Raw genomic sequence first — 21,294 nt, 5'->3', positions numbered from 1 at the left:
TGATCATATTACATAACTTCATTTACAGCAAATGTAAAAGCTGAGCAAGTCACGTCCTTTTAATGTGACATTCATACTTTCAGGCCTTTCTTTTCGTGAATAGGCTACACTCTAGTGTAGCACCTGAGGGTATCTTCAAAGCCACAAAATATTTCAAGATGAGGCACATCATGTACACAAGACCAAGTATTTAATTTGATTTAATCCTGCCTTAATAGCTCTTTGAAGTACTTTTTATTGTGTATTATATACCTTCCATTTATATATGATTTTCTTTATTTAAATATAAAATATTTGACCCCTGTATTCGTCCAAGGAACAGAGCTAGTGATAACACTTATAATTGCTACAATTAGTAAAACAAAATAAAGCAAAACAAATCAAACTGTTTTCAACAAATGCTCATAAAGTCTGCAAAAAAAGAAGAAAGAGATGTCACAAAATGCTGTACATAAATACAATGCACATACATAAAATGTGAATAATAAGTACGTGGAATAGCTGTATCGGATGTATAAATAAGCATACTAAGTCTTTTTCCATTTGCTACAAAACCTGAGACGAAACTGCGGTTCCTGAAAAGGTCAATAAAGCACTGACGTAAAGTAGCTACCACGAGCTTTCGGGAAATGTCGTTTTCCTCCTCCAAAACGTTAGTAAAGTTAATATTTTACGCTCTTTAGTAAGACTACGAATCCCATAGGCTACCGCGGTGAGCACGTCGACCGAAGGGACGTATAAGCTCACGCGGACTGTATCGGGGAGTGCTGAGTCGAATATCCTCTTTGGCGTCCGTGGCTATAGAAGCCGGCGGCTTAATTTCATCTGAGTCGGAGACATCACACTCAGAGTTGAGGCACTTTGATTCTCCTGACGGGTGATCTTAACGACGGGTTGGACGGACACCTACGTGAACAAAGAACTGCGTAACTCAAATATCACACAAGTGGAAATCCACGACCAACGATGGACCCGAGAGACACTGCCCCTGATTCCTGGGAACAAGAGGACGATGTGGAGGCCACAATTGACGGAAAACTTGAGGCAGCATTCACAACTCTCAACGTCAATGCTAAACCGTTTGTGCCCAATGTAAACGCAGCCGAATTCGTTCCCTCTTTCGCCATGAAAACACTCTCGGAAAATACCGCTGGTAAGTTCAGTCACGTTGAGCAGCTGCGTTAGCTAGCGGTTAGCTAGCCGCTAACATGAGCTTGGACTGGGTAGTAGTAGTGGTTAAGCTAGTAGCTACTCTACAGACACGCGTTTCTTGAAGCGCGACAAACTAGCAAACTTGATGTAGCAGTAATGTGCAACACAGTTCGTCTGGGGCCGCATAACGCTAATCACAGCCGGCACATACCATCCCTGTTATTAAGTGCTGTTGCGTAGCGTGTTGAACACTGGTATTACTGTGAAAAGTGATCAACCTCAACCGGCATGGGTTCGTGTTAACCAGCCGGTAGTAGCCACTTAGCATGACACAACTGAGCGCCGAGTTCCCTTGTCGCTCGAAGTTCCAGTGACGACTTAAACGTGATTTAAAATCCGAACAGTCCACGGAGCCACGGCAAAACATGCAAATGCATTTGCCTTTTGCGAGCATAGTGAAGCTTAGATCGCGTGTAGAAAGAAATTAGGCGGAACAGGAGTGTTTCTCGTGACGTGGATGGTCTGACGTACTGCTGGTCCAGAGTGGAGTGAAATGTGTCCACGTGAAGGCGGAGTACTGACCTGTACCGGGTGAGATGCAGTATTAACGCGGCAGTAACCTCGAAAAGACGATATCGTTTTCCATTGGCCCTATCTGTATCCACTCAACTGAAACGAATTGTCAAACACAGTGATATTCATGGCAAGGCAAATTCTATTGTATAGCACAATTCATAAGTACTTAACATACATTAAAATTATAAATAGGGTTAGGGTTTTCAGAAAGAACGTAAAAAGAAATTATGCTGTTATGAATTGCAATAATAGCAATTAGAATGATTAAAAGCATTAAAATTATTTATTGAATCTAAGTAAAAGCTGCAGCGAATAATACAATTAAGTTTGTGCAGACCTCAGGTGTGTAGGGAGGTTGTTCCACTGGTGAGAAGCATAATACCTGAAAACTGCTTCACTTAGTTTGTTTATGATTCTGGGAACACACAGTAGACCTGTCCCTGATGACCTGAGGGGTCTGAATACTTAATATGTGGTTAAGTCTCCAATATATTTTGGGCCTAGACCATTTAGTACTTTGTAGACCAACAGTAAGATTTTAAAGTCTATCCTCTGACTCACAGTAAGCCAGTGTTGTTATCTGAGGAATCAAATCATATTTATTTGTATAGTGACACATCATTACAAAGTTACTTACACATAGAGCAGGTCTAGACCAAACTCTTTACAATATTATTTAAAGAGACCCAACAGATCCCCCAGTGAGCAAGCACTTGGTGACAGTGGCAAGGAAGTGGTGTAATATGGTCCGTTTTCCTGGTGTTTGTAAGGACTCTTGCAGCGGCATTGTGGATCAGCTGTAGTTGTCTAATTGTTTTTTGTTTTTGTTTTTTTTGTTTCTTTGTTTGTTTGTTTAGGCCAGTAAAGGGTTAGGGTTATTTGGCTTTATCTGTTGTCAGTGACATGGAGTTAAGGTGAGTGCTGATCTTTGACCTTTAAGTTTTGGGGCCAAAATCAATCACTTCTGTCTTATCTGCATTAACCTGAAGAAAATTCTGGCACATTCACTCATTGATTTGTTGAATACACTTACTCCATGAAAGTAAGGGATCGTAATGATGTGATGACACCAAAATATAAAGTTGTGTGTCATCTGCATACATAAATAAGAAACATCTGAGCTAGGAGCAACATATAGATATTGAAAAGAAGTGGTCAGAGAATGGAACATTGCAGTACTCCACAGATAATCTTTTTTTCTTTCAGACACATGCTCACCAATTGACACAAAGTAGTCTCTATCTTGCAAATAGGATTTGAACCAGTGTAGTACACTGCCAGTAAATTCCACCCACTTTTCCAGTCTGTCAAGCAGAAAGTCATGATCAACCATATCAAAGGCAGCACTAAGATCTAATAATACCATGACTGAAGTTTTGGAGGCATCATTATTCAGATGTATATAATTTAAGATTTTGATAAGTACAGTTTCAGTGCTGTGATGTGGATGAAATTCAGACTAAAATGCATTAAAAAGATTATTCTGCATCATGAAAGCATGAGTTTGTTGGGAAAAAAAATCCTTTCAGTAATTTTTCCAAGAAAGGGAGAATATGATATTGACTCGTAGTTACTTATTACTGAAGCTTCCAGATTAGTCTTTTTTGGGAGACATTTTATCACTGCAGGTTTCAGGGCTTGGGGAAACGGACCGGACTGAAGAGTTATTTATAATCTGCAACACATCTGGAACTATGCAATTTAAAAAATAAATAAATAAATAAATAAATAAAATGGTGGAATATCACGGCAGCATGCCAGTGTTCTTATCTACAGTTCTCTCCATAAATAAGAACTCTGGTCAGTACTACCAAATTTATGTCTTGCTCAAGAGTATAGAGGTGCTTGGCATGACAAACTGTTGGGAAGACCAGTGCATGTGATATACTCTGTGATTTATGTGTGAAGTAAATTCATCCCCATCACCACCGTAAACGGATCAGTCTGCAGCAACAAGAACAGGTTTGACTAATGCAAGCATTAACTCAATCTTTTTTTTTTTATATTTATTTTATTTTATTTTTTCAGTTGCTGTTGAAAAAATATCCACCATGGAAGTGACAGAAAGTACTGGTATGTACGGAGTCTATGTTGAATCTGGATTCCTTCTATGCCCTTTGCCACATTCATGTTGTTACGGCAGGCAGGATTAGCAAAGCCTGTGAAGACTCTTACACTATAAGTAACTAATGCACAATCAAGTTACAGCCTGCCCCCCCCAGCATAGGTTAACTGAACTGTGAGTTTCATTATACTTAAGCATCAGTTTTCCTTGTTTTTTGGGTCTTGCTGTGTTGCGTTTTATTATCACTTTAAATAGACAAGACGTAGTGCCACAACATTGGGCTTGAGCTGTAAATTCCTGAAGTATTATGACGTGCAGCTGTGCTAGTACATTAAGATTTTGTTTTGATGGCCAGAGTGCAGTGAAATCATATCTAATGTTAACAGTTAAATATTGATAACATCATTTGACAACAGTACACACATAAGCTCTGTTAGCATGCTCATTTACTTATGCAGTCATTCAAATGAAAGCACAAGGACAAACTGTGGTGGGGGTTTGTTCTCCACTTGTTTTGAGGACATAATGCCACAGTGGAAGAAAGAGATGAGAAACATGTTTGGATAGCTGATGATCAGAACAGTTGAATGAGGACCATATGTCTAAGTCTTCAATGCTCTTTGAAAGGAAATATAGTAAAAGTAATAAAACATTTAATTTTCACCATTTTCACTGAATGTTGTATCAGAAAAACAAGGTAAACCCAAGTAGAATTTTTTTTTTTTCCTTTAAAATTTACAGTTTAACAGTTAAACTTTAACTGTTAAACAGCGATCAGATATAGTGGCGAGGGATCACAAGTAGAAACTCTGTCTTTAATTATCACAAACCACTTGTTAAAGTGTGTATGAGTTAGGATGTCTTGGTTGGTTGTCACCTTTTCCACTCTTGATGAGTTTGCACCCATTTTTTTATTAAATAATAAAACAATATTGAGCATTACAGTTTTAATGTGTACAGCATTTTTGTTAATTATTTTACTCCTTAAGTGCTTTTGCTTTTTGTATTGAATACATTTGGTAGTGGATTATTCATGAATGCATATTTGAAAAACAAAATGTGGCAGTCAATAGCAAATCTTTTACTTGAACAGTATAAAATAATTAGGTGTGTTGCAGTACGGCTCCTGGTTCAATAATATTTCAGTATCAGGTCCACAGTAACGTATTTATTATCAAATCAGATTTATTTGTATAGCGCCAAATAACAAAGTTACATCAAGGCACTTTACAGGTCTAGATTTCCTATGTTTATAATTAGGGTGGGAGGGAGGGGGTCATACGCACTGAGGTCACTCTGTTTGATGGGATAGAAGGTGCAAGCACCACAAGATACAATCTCCTGGTAGATCTTAAAGACGAGGAAGACTGCAGTTTGAGAAAAAATCCAAAAATAAACTGTTTTGGAACAGGTGATCAAACAGTCTACTGTTTTTAACCAACAAAACAGTCCCGTTTTGTGTGTCGGACACGGTGGTACTGTTATTGCTTGGACCTGTACATTTCATATGATGTTAACGCTAGTGTTAAATGGTGGTTACCCTGCTGACATGAGCAGTCTGGGCTAACATCCACACAATTGAAACTAAATGTTTCAGCAATCTGTGGGACAGCAGAACCAAGTGCAAATAAAGTACATACTACCCCGTGTAAATAATGGTGCCGGCGTTCTGTTTGGGCATTCAGAAATCCACTAACAGTTCTTTTGTCTTTGAGGTGTTCAGTAGGAAGTAGTTTTTGTGACTCTAGTAATTGAAGGCTTTTATCAGATCCCTGCATTCAGATTAGTGTCGATCCCTGATAAGTAGTTTCCTAATGTAACAAACTGCGGCCTTTCTGTCAGGTCACTTGTGATCCAGGAAACAAATGAAGGGTCATCTCCCATCATTTTCAGCTTGTCTCTGAGGATGATAGGTCAGATAGTGTTGAACACACTTGAAAAATCAACACAATTTTCAAGTGGCAGGTTCTTCCAGATAAGAAATGGCACCGTGGCGGACCGCATCATTCGCTCATATGTGTTCTCTCTGTGCAAACTGCAGGGGGTCAAGTGTGTCTTTGACCTTGAGATTCAGTGGGTGTCGAATTAGCAACTCCTTGTCTAGGTCAGCCAGGTATTTTATTTCTGGTACCAGTACAATACAAGATATTTTCCACAGAGTCAGGGCCCACTCCAACTGTAGACTCAGATTGAAGATCTTCTGGAGAGTTTCACATAGTTGGGCAGCACAGTCCTTAAGCAGCCGTGGAAAATAAAGAGACATTGGGTTAGTGTAGCTGCAGTGTCAAAGGTGTTGAAGATCTAGTTGCGTTTGTTTGCTCTGTCCACATAATCCAATAATTGTTGTTTTAGTTGTAACAAGCGATGGTGTTAATTCCTCCCCACACCTCACTGATCTTGCTGTGCTGTAAATTTCTTTGTATTTTCTTTCTGTGGTCCACCTTTACTGTCAATCTCTTCAACTCATGTTGCACCTATTTGAGTCATTCCTTGTCACCATCAAAAGCCCCTTTTTTTTTTTAAGTGAGAATTGCCTTGATGATGCTTGTGATCCACGATTTCTTATTTAAAAAAAAAAAACAGTGTGCAGTCTTTGTAAGTTTGGTATCTGTACAGCAGTTGATGTACTCAGTAAAACAATCAATCTGACTGTCAATGTCCATGTTGCTCCCACAACTTTCCATCAGCACATTCCCATCTGTGCTTTCAAAACAGTGCCTTAGAGCTTCACTTGCCAAAGGTGAACATTTCCTGACTGCGGGTATTTGCAGGCTGGCTCATTAAAGGGTTTATAACAGGTTTGCAGGAGAACCTGGTTGTGATCTGACCTGCGTAGTGGAGGTAGCTCTGTAGGCTTCTTTGAATTGGCAAAAGGCAGCTCAGGTGTTTTATTTTCTCTGGCAGGACAATTTAAAAAAAAAAAAAAAAAAAAAAAAAAAAAAAACAACTGTAAATCCAGTCGTTCATATTAACCCTTTTGTACCTCTAACCCTTAGTAGGCTGATAACGACTTCATGGAATACATCACATCGAACAGCAGGGTAGGCGAACTTTGGTGGGATGTTAACCAGGATTGTTATGATTTGACTGAATTCCCATGAAAAAGAACTTCGGACCAGCTGCCTTTAGTTCAATGTCTGGACAAGATATAATTTCTTTGACAGAGATATGAATAGGGTTACACCAACTTAGGTTCACAAACAAAGCCAGTCCTCCACCTTTTTACATTCAGAATTAGAGAATCAGAATCAGAATCGCCTTTATTGTCATTGTAATTTATATTAAGAGATTTGAGTGCAGCTCCAAGGTGCTTTTCGAGGTAGAGATGAGAATGAGAAATATATGTACAGGATAAATAATCAAAATATATACATTACAATACAATATACATTATTGTTCAGTGCAGTGATGGCTCTGGGGAAGAAGCTATCCCTGATCCTGTTTGTCTGAGTTCTGTGAGACCTATACCGTTGGCCCAAGGGTAGTAGGTCGAACAGGTGGTTGCTGGGGTGGTAAGTGTCCTTAATGATGCTGGAAGCTCTGGCGAGGTAGCAACAGCTGACAATGTCCTTTAGGCTGGGCAGAGAGCAACCAGTGATCTTCTGGGCCATGTTCATCACCCTCTGCAGCACTCTCCTGTCTGCTGCTGAGCACCCCACGTGCCATGCGATAACCATACCATGTGATGCAGTACGTCAGGATGTTCTCGATAGTGGCTTTGTAGAACATCACCAGCAGCTTCTTCTCTGGATTGTTCCCCTTGAGCACCCTCAGGAAGTGGAGTCGCTACTGGGCTTTCTTCGCCACCACTGTAGTGTTAGCAGTCCAGGGGAGTTTGTTGGACAGCTGCACTCCCAGGAATCTGATGGAGCTGACCTGTTCCACTAAATCCCCATGAATGTACAGCAGGGCTGGGTCAGCCCTGCCCTTCCTGAAGTCCTGGATAATTGCTTTTGTTTTTGTGATGTTCGGTGGTAGGCTGTTGTCCGAACACCACTCTGTCAGTCGGTTGACCTCATCTCTGTAGTCAGACTCACCCCCCCCCCCCCCCCCCCCCCCCCCCCAAGATGAGCCCAACCACAGTGGTGTCATCTGCTAACTTGATGATGGTGTTTGAGAGATGGATTGGGGAGCAGTCATGTGTGTAGAGAGTGAACAGGAGGGGGCTCAATCCTTGGGGTGACCCAGTGCTGAGTGTGATGGTGGAGGAGAGGTGGGGGCCAAGTTTCACAGACTGTGGGCGGTCTGTGAGGAAGTCCTTAATCTGCTGGCAGATGGGATGGACATGCCCAGGTGGGACAGTTTCTGGACCAGGATCTCCAGGATGATGTGGTTGAAGGCTGAACTGAAGTCTAAGAAGAGCAGCCTGACATAGCTCCCCAGGTGCTGCAGGTGGCTCAGTGCGGTGTGGAGCACTATGGTAATAACGTCTTCTGTGAAACGGTTTGCCCTGTAGGCAAACAGGTGGGGGTCCAGAGTGGGAGGCAGACAGGGCCTGATGTGTTGAGAGACCAGTCTTTCAAAGCACTTCTTGACCACAGGCAACAGGAGTGCAACAGGACTGTAGTCATTGATGCTTTCCACTGTTGAATTCTTGGGGACAGGGATGATGGAGGCTATGAGGCAAGGTGGGATGAAAGCCTGCGACAGGGACAGGTTGAAGATGCTGGTGAAAACTCACACACTCTGAGTACCTTACCAGGTACTCCATTGGGGCTGGTGGCCTTCATGGGGTTCACTGACTTCAGCACGCGTCTCACTTCATGCTCATGAAGTCATGAAGACTTTACTTCGCTGTTCATCCAGGGTTTCTGGTTTGGAAAAACCCTGACCCTTTTGTTGACAAAAGTAACCTGCAGGTTGTGGCTGGAGAATAAATCCCATACAGTCCGTTGGAAGCAGTTCTGTAGCTGGGAGTGGGCTCCCTCTGGCCATGTTTGAATTGTCTTCTGCTGTGGCTGTGTCTTCTTCAGCAGGGTGGTGTAGGTGGGGGTGAGGGACAGGCTGAGATGGTCAGATCCAGCAAGGTGGGGGAGGGGAGTGACTCTGTACACGTTTTATATTGGAATAAACATGGTCCAAAGTATTCTCCCCTCTGGTAGCACACTCCATGTGCTGGACAAACTTTGGGAGCAGAGTCTTTAAACACGCTTGATTGAAGTCCCCAGCAACAATACAGATGCCACCTGGGTGGTCCAGCTGCTGTTTATTTACACTGGCGAGGAGGAGGCTCAGTGCCATGCTAACGTTAGCATCAGGTGGGATGTAAGCAGCTAACACACTGACTGCTGTGATCTCCCTTGGGAGATAAAAAGGTCTGCACGATACTGCCATAACCTCTAAATCAGGAGAACAGTGGGAGTCAATGATCCTGCTGCTACAGCACCACTCGCGGTTCATCTCAACACACAGTCCCCCACCTGTGCTCTTACCCCAGTCACTGGTCCTGTCCTGCCGGTGCAGCGTGCGGCCTGTTAGCTTGACTGCAGAGACGAAGCCACGTCTCTGAGAATAACACTGCAGTTCCGCACAAAGCTATTTGTGGCCCTCTGTAGCTACACTTCATCTATTTTATGAGTGATGGATCTGGCGCTGGAGAGGAAGAGGCTTGGTAATGCTGGCCTGTGGGGTTGTTTATTATTTATTGCCTAGCAATCTGAGCCCGACTGGCATCCCCGCTTCTGCTTCCGGTCTCTAAGCTGCCTTCTCCACTTCCTGGGCAGGCTGGTGATCCACAGAGACCCCGGCAATCTCGCCATGTCCTCCGGGATGTTGTATCTCTGATGGAAATCCCCAGATTGTGACAAATTGCGCCTCAGACAGAGGTCAATGAAGTTTTGGCAGCTATGTCTGTGGTTGGCTTTACAAACCTTGAAGAAAATACGCAAGAAAAGTAGAAAAAGCAAGCACCAGATTGGAGAGCTAAGAGCCACTACACCCATGTGCACCACCATCTAGAATCAACAGAATAGAAGGATAGAAACTTCACATTTCTCTCTTGTTTTTTTTTTTTGGTCCAATTTCCTAAGGCATAGGAACAAGTACAACATTGTTGACATTGGGGAAAGATTCTCTGAGGTCCTTGGATGTCTCTTGGCACCAAGAATATGCATAAGAGCCTTATTACTATGGAAAAATTTGGGTATGTCTTTTTTTAGGATTTTTTTTCCCTGAAAATATGGTTTGGGCTTAACAGGTTAACTGTAAGAATCTGTACTTAAGGGTTATTTGTGTGTGTGTGTGTGTGTGTATTATTTATTTATTTATTTTTTTTTTACTTAATTATACATTTTTAACTCTTATAAATTATTTTGGAGTCTTTTGAAAGACACTTAAAAATCAGACTTATTTGTTGCTGTGCAGCTCCAGTGGAGAATGGTGACACAGAGATGACCACAGAGGAGCCATGGGACCAGAAAGAAGCTGAGCCCAATGAGGAGGAACCAGGAGGTGGATCTTATGTGGACCGAGGGCCAGCAGTGGTAGCAACTATGGAGGAAACAACTCCAGAGATGATGGAGGAAGAAGAAGAAATTACATTGCCCAAAGTTCCACTAGCACAGCCAGACGCCCCCAAAAAGGAACACATCAATGTTGTATTCATTGGACACGTAGGTCAGTACAAACAGCCATCTGCTGGAATTCAGACACACACACACACACACACACCACAGTAAATCACACAAACCACAGTAAAGACACAAAGCCTTACAGACTATCAAAGACAATCATAACCTGTTTTACTTTAAAAGAAGACTTCCTAACATAGCTGTACATAACAAGGGGGCCACAAGTGTTCACTGTATCTGTCGTTAGGGCTGAACAATTTGGGAAAAGTCTAATTGTGATTTTTAATATGCAATTTATTTATTCAACAAAATGTCATGAATTATTTTAAAATGGCTAACATAATTTTAGATATATTTATAATAGAATGTTCTTTCCCATAGAATACAATAAGAGGCAAGAGTTGATGAATAACATTTCTATTTAACAGTTCTGCCTTTGCCTCTACGTATTAACTTATAAAGATAATTTTAAATGACGTTTATCTTAATACTCCCAAGTCAGAAACATTTCACACAAACTGAATTATTTATGTAAACCCAGGAAACCACGTTATATATGCAATGAACTTGGTTATTGCCTGAGTGATTTTTTTTTTTTTTTTTCTCTTCTCCCCCCTCTCCCCCCTCTTGCTGTTTAGAAGTACGCTCATAAGGAATGACACTTTCAAACATGTCGGGCAATGATGCCTGTCTTGGGTTTAGTGTGTGTGGTGCGCTGGTGGTCGGCATTTTAGCCATACAGCTGTTTGTTTTTGTTTTTGTTTTTTTTTTTTTTAGTGCTGGAAGAGGTTTGTAGAGTTGCCCCGTGAAGTAGCAACAGTAGCACAACACGTTCTGCACAACACCTGACGCTGCGCAGCGTCTTCTTTTTTGAAACCGAAATAATTCCACACCACTGATGTGCTGTACCTCTCCGAGACAAAAGTCTCAGTTGAGCCAGTTTTGGCTGTATTTTTTTTTTTTTTTTTTTTGAGCCAGAGGCCATTACACAACAGGTTATGGTGCAGCATAAGAAGCTGATGCAGTCAAGTGATCCATTTTCTCTCTCTCTCTCGCTTGCATTTTGTGACCACTTTTTTTTTTTTTTTTTTTTTTTTTTGTGGCCACATTGTAATTGCACACATTGCAATTAGAAAATCACGTTTTATCATATTGCGATATTATCGCAAATGCAATTAATCATTCAGCCCAATGTGTCAACATACCTGCTAATATCTGGCATGTGGTTTATCAATCCTCACTGGCTACTCAAACCTATAAATGGTCCAGCTACATTAGGTTTATACTGAGTCAGGTTCATAGTCAGTCCCTCCAGGATTTCACGATTTTTAAAACTTTTTTTTTTTTTTTTTTTTTTTCCCCCCTCATTTATTTACCCCCCCTTTTTGGTAAACCCCATCAAAGGCCTAAGTAGGCGTAACACACAAATATGAGTGGGATAAGAACAAAACTGATAGGTAGACACATGGATGAACAATGCTTTGTTTTTCTGCTCTTCAGCCTTGATGCAATTACCTTTACCTAAATTTATGGACACTGTCCATATTTAAATTTTTCATCAAATCAGATTTATTTGTATAGTGCCAAATCATAACAAAGTTACATCAAGGCACTTTACATATAGAGTAGTATTTAAAGAGACCCAACAGATTCCCTGATGAGCAAGCACTTGGCGACAATAGCAAGGAAAAACTTATTTTTATGAGGCAGAAACCTCGGGCAGAACCAGGCTCGAGGGGGTGGCCATCTGCCTCGACCGGTTGGGTTGAGAGTGGGGGAAGGAGGGAGAAGGAGAGCAGGTAGGGAAGGAGGCAGGAACATGTTGCTACATGAAGTTCATGGAGATGAGCTGTAGTACAGAATTCACGAAGATATGGGACCAGCAGGTGTTACAGAAACATGGGATGGCGATGAGTCACCACCTGCAGGCTGAGGACAGGGAGAGAGAGAGGAGAGGAGCTGGGAGAGACAGGGACTTCAGGAGAACATGGTTAGTATAAATGCAGTACAAATGCTTAGAACTGGGGGAAACAGGGATTTTTAAGAAGCATGGTCCTTATCAGAACTCCTCAGCTCTGAGTGCTGCTGGTGCCAAGACATTGAAGTAGTTGTTAAGCTCTTCAGACGGCACTGAACAGAAGCCAGGGATGGCAGTGTAGCTGTTGGGGCCAGTGGGCATGAAAGGGATGCATCTTGGTTTGGAAGACCCTGACCTGCTTTACACAAGTTTCAAAGTTTAATGTTGTCCTTTGGACATCTATTTAGTCAGCTTTTCTTCAGCAGTGCTGAATGCTTGTTCAACCTTGTTGAGAACTTTCGATTGTTGCTGACATGAAAATGTGGCATGTGTGGCAGCATAGAAGTGGTCGTGCATGTTGAAATACACTGCCACCAGCAGGGGGTGTAAAAAAAGATGAAGGATGTGAAGGATTTTTGTGTCAGAAAATATTCGGGCATTGAAAAAAAAAATGCGATATTGCTGATTTTTGTGGGATTTCATGCAATAGAAAATTGCGAAACTGGAGGGACTGCATAGTGTTTGGACAACAATGATTTGTAGCACCAAACTAATATCCATCAAGCTTTGGAGTCTGAGCGGAAGGAGGCAACTAATACACTCGAAGAGAAAGACACTAAAAGAACATCTAAGCAAGCTTAACTGTGGCTTAAAAGATGTCAGACAGAAAAGGGCTAAGACACCAGCAACAACTACAACAATGTCAAGCTAACACCAAAGAAGAAGGTAATGCTAGCCCACTCGACCAAGAAGATGGTGCCACCTGCCCGTCAACTCTGGATGATGGTGGGGAACCAGCCTGACACTGCACCTCCTTGGGCACAGAAGATTATTCTTGACCATGGCGCTGTCCAGCAAAACATTTAACAGCAACAGCAGTAGGAACAGCAATACAAGCCACAACTACAAGGATTGAAGCAGAGCTGTCCGGCCTGTCCACTTGCATCAACCAAGATGAGCAGCATATATCTGACATGGAAGATCTGTTGTCCCCACTTTCAGCTAACCATAAGTTACTGGAGTCTTTGATGCGTGAGTTATCCCAGAAAGTGGATTATTTAGAGAAATATTTGTGGAGGAATACTCTGCAGTTCGTCAACATCCCGGAGAATATGGAAGGAACAAAGTCTTTTACCACTGACCTGCTAAAAGCCGTCCTCCAGGTCTCCTATGACCAGCCTGCCCCAGAGTTGGAACAGGTGCACCAGCTTGGAACGCCGCAAAGACACTGAAAAACCGCGCACAATCCTGCTCAAGTTGCTCCGGTTTGAGGACACAGAAAAGATCCTTAGAGACTCGCGGAAGAGTCTTGTTTTCAGGCTACAAAAGTTCATCATTTTCTGAGACACAGTTGCTTCATAATCCTGGAATATGAAGGAGTACAACGCTATCAAAGCTGTGTTGCATCAACAGAGCGTTCCCTTCAAATTGCTATTCCCGGCCTGACTGAGTGTCAAGATAGGAGCGGAGATATACAGCTACGATACACTGGGTAAAGGCAAAGAAGAACTCTCATGTCTGTTACCAGCCATCCACTTCTGAATGGATTCAAGTTGGAATGTAGGTGGTTTGAACAGTCTGGTGAAGCGTACCAGAATTGTCATTTGACAAAACTTGAATCAGAAATAGCTTTACTGCAAGAACCTTATACAATCTGAAGCTTGTAAATTAAAGCATAAATGGGTAGGTCAGGTTTATCATTCAGGATTCAATAGCAAAAGTAGGGGCATAGCAATATTGGTGCACAAAAAGACTCCTTTTGTATTTCACAGCTCAACTGTTGATCCTGAAGGTAGATATGTTGTTATAGATGGTTTACTCTCCAACAAGCCTATAGTCATTGTAAATATATATGGCCCAAATGTAAATTCTGTCCCCTTTTTTTTTAATGGTTTTAACACAATTATCTCACAATACGCAGGGAAACCTATCATAATGGCAGGTGACTTTAAAGCTGTTCTCAATCCTAAACTAGACAGGAATAATAAACCCCTTCCGTCAGAACGAACTATTTTGGATGCTCACATCAATTTATGCAAAAATGTTGGATTGTCCGTGTGGAGACTATTAACCCCTTTTACGCAGAGTCCCTTTTTGGCAATTTCCGCCTGTTTTGGTATCACTGCAAATAAAGCTTTATAACTTCAGATGTACTAATCCCAGAACTATGATGGCTTAAATGAAAGAAGACATCTGTAACTTTACATCCATTGACTAAATCCATTGATTAAAATATTGAATTGAGTCATTCCCTAAAAAATAGGGCCATTGAAAAAAACTATTGTTTGGAAAAATAAAAGAGTTAGAAATATTTCGTGAAAACATTGATATCTCAAATTTACTATGAAACAGGTTGAATTTTACATATATGGTTCACACATTCCCTGTCCACACGTGTACCAAATTTTAGGTTGGTAGGTAAAACTGAGGAACTATAGAGTTTTTACCAGTGTCCCTTGGCGACCTCCAGTGTGCCAAACCTATCCAAAAAGGTCCAATTTGGCTAAAATTCACACTGCAAGATTTCAGTGATATACTAATTTTTTTTTTTTTTTTTTTTACATAACTTTTTGGGGCCAATTACAGACATGACTGATTTTAGGAACACCAGTTACAAAAGTAAAATTTCATTTGAAAATTGCATTTATAGGGCTGAATATAGAGTGTCCAAAACCTATCCAAACACAAATTTGACCTGTTTTTGCCTGTTTGATGTTATTTTGAAGCTTTAGAACTCAAGACGTAAACCAACAACAACCCTTATTTGGGGGGGACAAACGGCCCAATCAGGGATTGTTATACGTCAGAGGAAAGCTCAGGGCCTCTGCTGTTGGAAAGATTTTCATCGTCACTTTGTTTGACAGGAGACACTGCCTGCGTGTAGTAGATGCGCAGTCTGATGGACCTTTAAATTAGCGTTAGCCAAGAGGGGAAAAAAGGCAAAATGTCCGATTAACTGGACACGATGGATAAAATTGAACCGCGGATTATTGTTGGGCACGTCTTCGGCTTTAAAATGAGGCCAAGCTTGTGGTTTTATTCAGTGTTTTAGTCGGGGTTTAAGCGAAGAATGTTTGTTTGTATTTCACAGAGACAGAAAACTGTGTTGTTGAAACCTTTATCGGGAAATAAACTAAATTTTTGCACTTTGGTGTTGTTTCTATTACAGTATACTGACATTGTGTTTAAAAACGTCTGTGTTGAAATCCAGAGGCTAGAAATTACATTTTCTGTTCAAACCCACACAAATCGTACTCAAGGATAGATGCTTTCTGGGTTACTCAAGAAATACTTTCGAATATCTGGACAACACTCACATTCACAACCTTTTTTTTTTTTTTTTTTTGGACATAAATAGTGAATCAGTTAAGTCCTTTGCAACAGTCTGGGATGCGTATAAAGCTACATGCAGGGGGTGGCTCATTAGTTTCGCAACTAATCAGAAAAGATTAAGAGCCAAAAAATTAAATGATTATACTAAAAAAAACTTTTTGCGCTTGAAGTAGTTCATAAAGCAAATCCAATGATCAATTATATATGATTGCCTCAAGATTGCCATTTAAGTCCTTTGCTTTTTGTTCTGTCTTTAGAACCTCTGGCCACACTAATTAGAGATACTGACAATATTGAAGGAAGTGCAACCCCAGTAACAGTGAATAAAGTAAGTCTTTTTGCAAATGATATTTTAACACTATTGGACCCTCCAACATCCCTAAAACATACTCTTGAGATAGTGAAGAAGTTCGGATCCCTTTCAGGATATAAGGTTAATTGGGATAAGACAGAGGTTCTGCCTTTGAATGTTCGCAGCTATAAATCTCATATTGCTAACCTGCCCCTCAAATGGTCACCTGACAGAATGTATTATCTTGGTGAAACTTTGAAGTCCAATATAGATGATATTGCCTCCTTTTAATTTGAAAAAAAAAACCTCAAATTATATCAAAAATTACATTGAAAGGTGGAAATCTCTTCCTCTGACTATTTGGGGTAAAATAGATATGTTTAAAGATGAATGTTTTACCGAGGTTTATGTTCCTCATAGCAGCTATTCCTCTTCCTTTGGAAAAAGGTTTTATTTATTTTTTTTTAAGAAATTGATAAGGTATTTAGAGACTTCATATGGAACGATAAAACTCCTAGGATTAGCCAGAATAATCTATTATGTGGACAGGGATAAGGGAGGCCTTGGCCTTCTGACTGGGTACAAGTATTGCATTGCATTTCAACGCTAGATATCCTCTGAAATGGGGCTATGGCTTTCATTCAAGAGACACGGGGTGGGAAAGCATAGAGCAGGAAGTTTTGGACATTTTAAAGGACAGGGTCTCTTTACAGGGATTGTGGTATGGTCCCCAATGCAAGAACATTGCTAATCCTTTGATTCAGTTTTCTTGCTCCATTGCGAAAACATTTCAGAATGTGATTAATCTTAAGGTCAAAAATTCTCCCAGTGATCCACTATGGAACAATTACAGGTTTATGCCGAAAGGCAGGCCCTTTGGAAATGAAGACTGGGAATCCAAAGGTATCTCAAGCTTAGAAGAGATGAGAAACCTTCAAGACAGAAAATTGAGAACTTTTGATCAGCTAAAAGCCTGCATAAGATCACAATTGACGAAATACTTATGGGAAGCTGTAGTCATACCAAAAATGTCAGAAACTGAGTACAAAATAGAATTAATGGTTAGACAGAAGGTCCAAAGTGCATCAAAAATATATAAAATGATGAAAAATATGTCGGGAGAAAAGTGGAAAGCAGTTCAAAGCAATTGGCAGACAGACTTAAGTAAATCATTGGAAGCGGAAGGATGGGACCGTATATGGAAAACATTACATAAAATATCTAAATTGGTGAAGAACAAGATGAGCAACTCTAATTTTGTTCATAGAGTATACTTCAGCCCTGCTCGATTACATAGAATGGGTCCATCTGAATCTGATCTTTGTTGGCATTGTGAACAAGATACAGGTACCTTTTACCATATGGTATGGACTTGTCCCAAAGTAAAAACCATTCTCTGAGAAAGATCATTGGCTCTACAGTTCAGTGTGACCGAGCACTGTGCCTTTTGAACTACACTGTTGAAAGAACTTGGCCCAAACGCAGCAGACAACTTATAACTGGATGAATGACAGCTAAACGACTAATAGCAACAAACTGGAAGGATGTAGATAAGCTGAAAGACGGACTGTGATTGAGAGAGAGAGAGAGAGAGATTGAGATTGTTGGATGTCGAAGGAAGTATTTTTACAACATCTACATCACAACAGCAGAAGAAGAATCTGGAACCTCCACTCATATTTACATTTTTTGGGAGGTGCGCGACAGGTACCTGTCTACGGGGAGCCTCCCTACCATAAACCAGGCTTTACACAAGACAGGTTAGTCTCTTACATGACGTGTCGGTGAGATACACACAAGTTAGAGGGCTACATTTGTATCAGACTGCTTTATAACAGATTCAAAATGCTATAGCTGTGAAAATGAATATGTATTTCCAGTCAAGCTGGTTACTTTGTATCAAAGATGTATAGATTGTTCATCTCATGTTCTATCATTACAAATTAGCAGCTCATCAGCTAAAGTTGTAATGGAGGTCCACCAGAGGGACAGGTTCTCAAAGCACTCCTTCAAAAAACACAACTACAGCATAAAGCCAGTATGCAGTAGGTACAGTATGTATTCTTAATTTTTTTCACTCTTTGTTATATTGCAGCCCTTTGCTAAAAATCATTCAAGATCATTGTTTTCCTCATTAATGTACACACAGCACCCCATATTGACAAAAAATACTGAGTAGAAGTACCATTTTGAGCTAATCCGGCAACAAGTCTTCTTTCCCACCTGGAATTTGCATTTTTCAACCCTTCCATTCCTCCTTGCAGACCCTCCAGCTCTGTCAGGTTGGATGGTGAATGTTGCTGGACAGCCATTTCAGGTCTCTCCAGAGATTCCCAATTTGATTTAAGTCAGGTCTCTGGCTGGGCCATTCAAGAACAGTCACTGAGTCGTTCTGAAGCCACTCCTTCATTATTTTAGCTGTGTCCTTACGGTCATTCTTTTGTTGAAAGGTGAACCTTTGGCACAGTCTGAGGTCATGAGCACTCTGGAAAAGGTTTTTGTCCGGGATATTTCTGTACTTGGCTGCATTAATCTTTCCTTCAGTTGCAACCAGTCACAGAACCATCTCAAGGATGATCAGAAGAAATGAACAGCAAGTGAGTTAAATATGGTGTCACAGCAAAGGGTCTGAATACTTACGGATGTGATATTTCAGTTCTTTAATAAATTTGCCTACATGTCTGTTTTTTTGTTTTTTGTTTTTTTTTGTTTGTTTTTTTTGTTCTTTTTTTTTTTTTTTTTTATATAGGGTGCTGTGTGTACATGAGGAACAAAATGATTTTTGATTTTTGAGGAACAAAATCAACTTAAATGATTTTAGGAAATGGCTGCAATGTAAAGAGTGAAAATATTAAGGGGGTCTGAATACCTTCCGTGCCCACTGGACATTGTACTATATTGTGATTGCCACTGTGTATGCCATTGATCCCTCTTAGCCACTCATTGACTAACCGTTTACTAAATGTGATAGAATTATAGAAAATTGTAAAACCTCCACAAAGCATGGAGTAGGGATACCGCCAGGCAGATACTCAGTGTGCCAAATTTATGCCAAGTGTCCAAAATGGGTTACTTTCAAATTCCAATGGAAATGGCAACTTTAACACTATATCACTGTAACAACTATAACTACAGTAATAACAAAAGTTATTACTTTTATACTTCTATACAGAAGTATAGATATTTAAACAGGGATTTGACCTCAAATGGGCGATGTAGTTTTGCGATTATTTGATCTCATTCGATTTTGTAGCTTTTTCCCTTTAAGAAGACTACAAACATGTCCATGCCGTGGTTGGATTTATGATCATATAAAGCATTTCGCTCGCCTCCATTCTGCGTTTTCAACGTTATGTATCATTTCTAAACATAAACATTAAAATACACTGGTCTTGTTTTGTGGACATTAGGACCTAAACATAAAGAAAAAGCACAGTTCATGTTTTAATGCATTAAATGTTGGTTCATTGTCTTGTTAGGTTTTTTTTTTGTTTTTTTTTTTGTTTTTTTTTTTGCAGGCAAAGCCAAATGTGTGTTACAGGTTAAATACTAGGGCCCAACCAATATGGATTTTTATGTGGTCAATACCAAGTATTAAGGTGGAAAAAAAATCTGACAACCGATTAATCTGCCTTTTTTTTTTATGAAGTTTTTTTAATTTAAGAAATTATTTACATATTTACTTATTTTTTTGACAACCATCCAACATTAGGCCTATAAAAAGGCACCCTTAGATTTATAAAAAAAAAAAAATCAGGAACATTCAATATACTGTAGGCTACTGCTCTTCACGCCGACAGGAAGACCGACTGATCATCTCAGTAATATACCACATATTTATCATGAATCAAACTCAGACCAGGTGTTAGTGGATAGTGGATGGCGTTTGTCATGAGGTTGGTGCACCCTCTACAGGATAAATAGCCTAATGTTGGGGGAGAATCTTTTCAAAGTAAAACCAAGTCTTATTCCCTGCGTTTTATTGTTAAAAATATCAGAGACAATCTGCGAATTTTGGCCGATTCCCGATTATTCTCAAACGGGCCTTAATTGGCTGATTTAATTGGCCCGTCGATAAATCTGTCAGGCCCTATTAAATACAGCTGAATTCACAATAAAACTGTTCTCACTGATGTATTTCCCTCTTGTTTGAAATAGTCAGACCGTAGTGGCATGACTGACACAGTTCTTCCCTTCTACTTTTCCTTCGGCCACACCCAGCTGATTTTCATCATAACTTCATAATAATAATGAATATGAAATTATGAGCTTGTTAGAGTAGGGTGGGGCTGGAGCGCATGCTGCTGTTACAGTCAGGCAGCTTAGAGTGACAGTGACTGACCTTGAATGGCTTGTTCCATTATTCTTCATGACATAACTATACCTCATGCCTCTGATTGAGAATTATGTTTAGAATTAATAAAATTCTAAACTTTCCATGTGGTTCTTCTCCAGATGCTGGCAAGTCCACTATTGGCGGACAAATCATGTGAGTCTCTTTTTGGTTCCCTGCTTTTCCTCACAATGGGCGAGGTTATGTTTGCCTCATCAGGCTTTTGACATGTTTGACATATTTGACCTCTTCAACAGGTATTTAACAGGCATGGTAGACAAGAGGACCTTGGAAAAGTATGAGAGAGAAGCCAAGGAGAAGAACCGAGAAACCTGGTGAGTGGACATACTGCTCTGTCTGAAAGCCCCTGTGATGACTCAACTGACAGTTTGAGGACATTGCAGACATTGCTTTAAATGTGTAAATAGTATAAAATTTTACAAAATTTCAGTTAAACAAATATATCATACTGTATTTTCTGAAATTATGTTATTCAGGTTACTTGGTCCAGCATCATACTGTCATTACAAATACTTACTGAAACGTCTCAAATTTAAAGTGCCCTTGCCTTTCATTGGACAGACCAAATGCTCTGCCCTCAGACATTCAGATTTTCACTGACTCTGTTTTTATTTGAAGTAATGTGCTACACTGGCATCAACTGGTGTAACCTTAAGTGTCACTGTTTTTGTCTCAGGTATCTATCTTGGGCTTTGGACACCAACCAGGAAGAGAGGGACAAAGGCAAGACAGTGGAGGTGGGCAGAGCATACTTTGAGACCGACAAAAAGCACTTTACCATCCTAGATGCTCCAGGCCACAAAAGCTTTGTGCCTAACATGATTGGAGGTGCATCGCAAGCAGACTTGGCTGTTTTGGTGAGTCATGGACATGTTGAACTGTCAGTTGTTTATTGTTTATTAAGGATCCCCATTAGTTGGTACCGTAGTAACCAAC

General features: G+C 40.4%; 1 protein-coding gene across 2 annotated transcripts in view; it reads left to right on the top strand.

The window, feature by feature from the left end:
- The first annotated feature begins 746 nt into the window (after positions 1 to 746).
- gspt1l (G1 to S phase transition 1, like) overlaps positions 747 to 21,294 on the top strand; it is a 28,501-nt gene continuing 7,953 nt past the window's right edge. The window contains exons 1-6 of one of the 2 annotated variants that reach the window (XM_029508045.1): positions 747 to 1,153; positions 3,757 to 3,801; positions 10,157 to 10,408; positions 20,460 to 20,493; positions 20,595 to 20,672; positions 21,035 to 21,215. In XM_029508045.1, coding sequence (XP_029363905.1) covers positions 967 to 1,153; positions 3,757 to 3,801; positions 10,157 to 10,408; positions 20,460 to 20,493; positions 20,595 to 20,672; positions 21,035 to 21,215 — 777 coding nt within the window. In that variant the 5' untranslated portion in view covers positions 747 to 966. The remainder of the gene's footprint in view (positions 1,154 to 3,756; positions 3,802 to 10,156; positions 10,409 to 20,459; positions 20,494 to 20,594; positions 20,673 to 21,034; positions 21,216 to 21,294) is intronic. The other variant, XM_029508046.1, reaches the window with a different exon arrangement.

The sequence above is a fragment of the Echeneis naucrates genome, chromosome 8, assembly GCF_900963305.1.
Source record: "Echeneis naucrates chromosome 8, fEcheNa1.1, whole genome shotgun sequence".
In the NCBI taxonomy this organism is placed as follows: domain Eukaryota; kingdom Metazoa; phylum Chordata; class Actinopteri; order Carangiformes; family Echeneidae; genus Echeneis; species Echeneis naucrates.
This window is presented reverse-complemented; position numbering and strand designations above follow the sequence as displayed.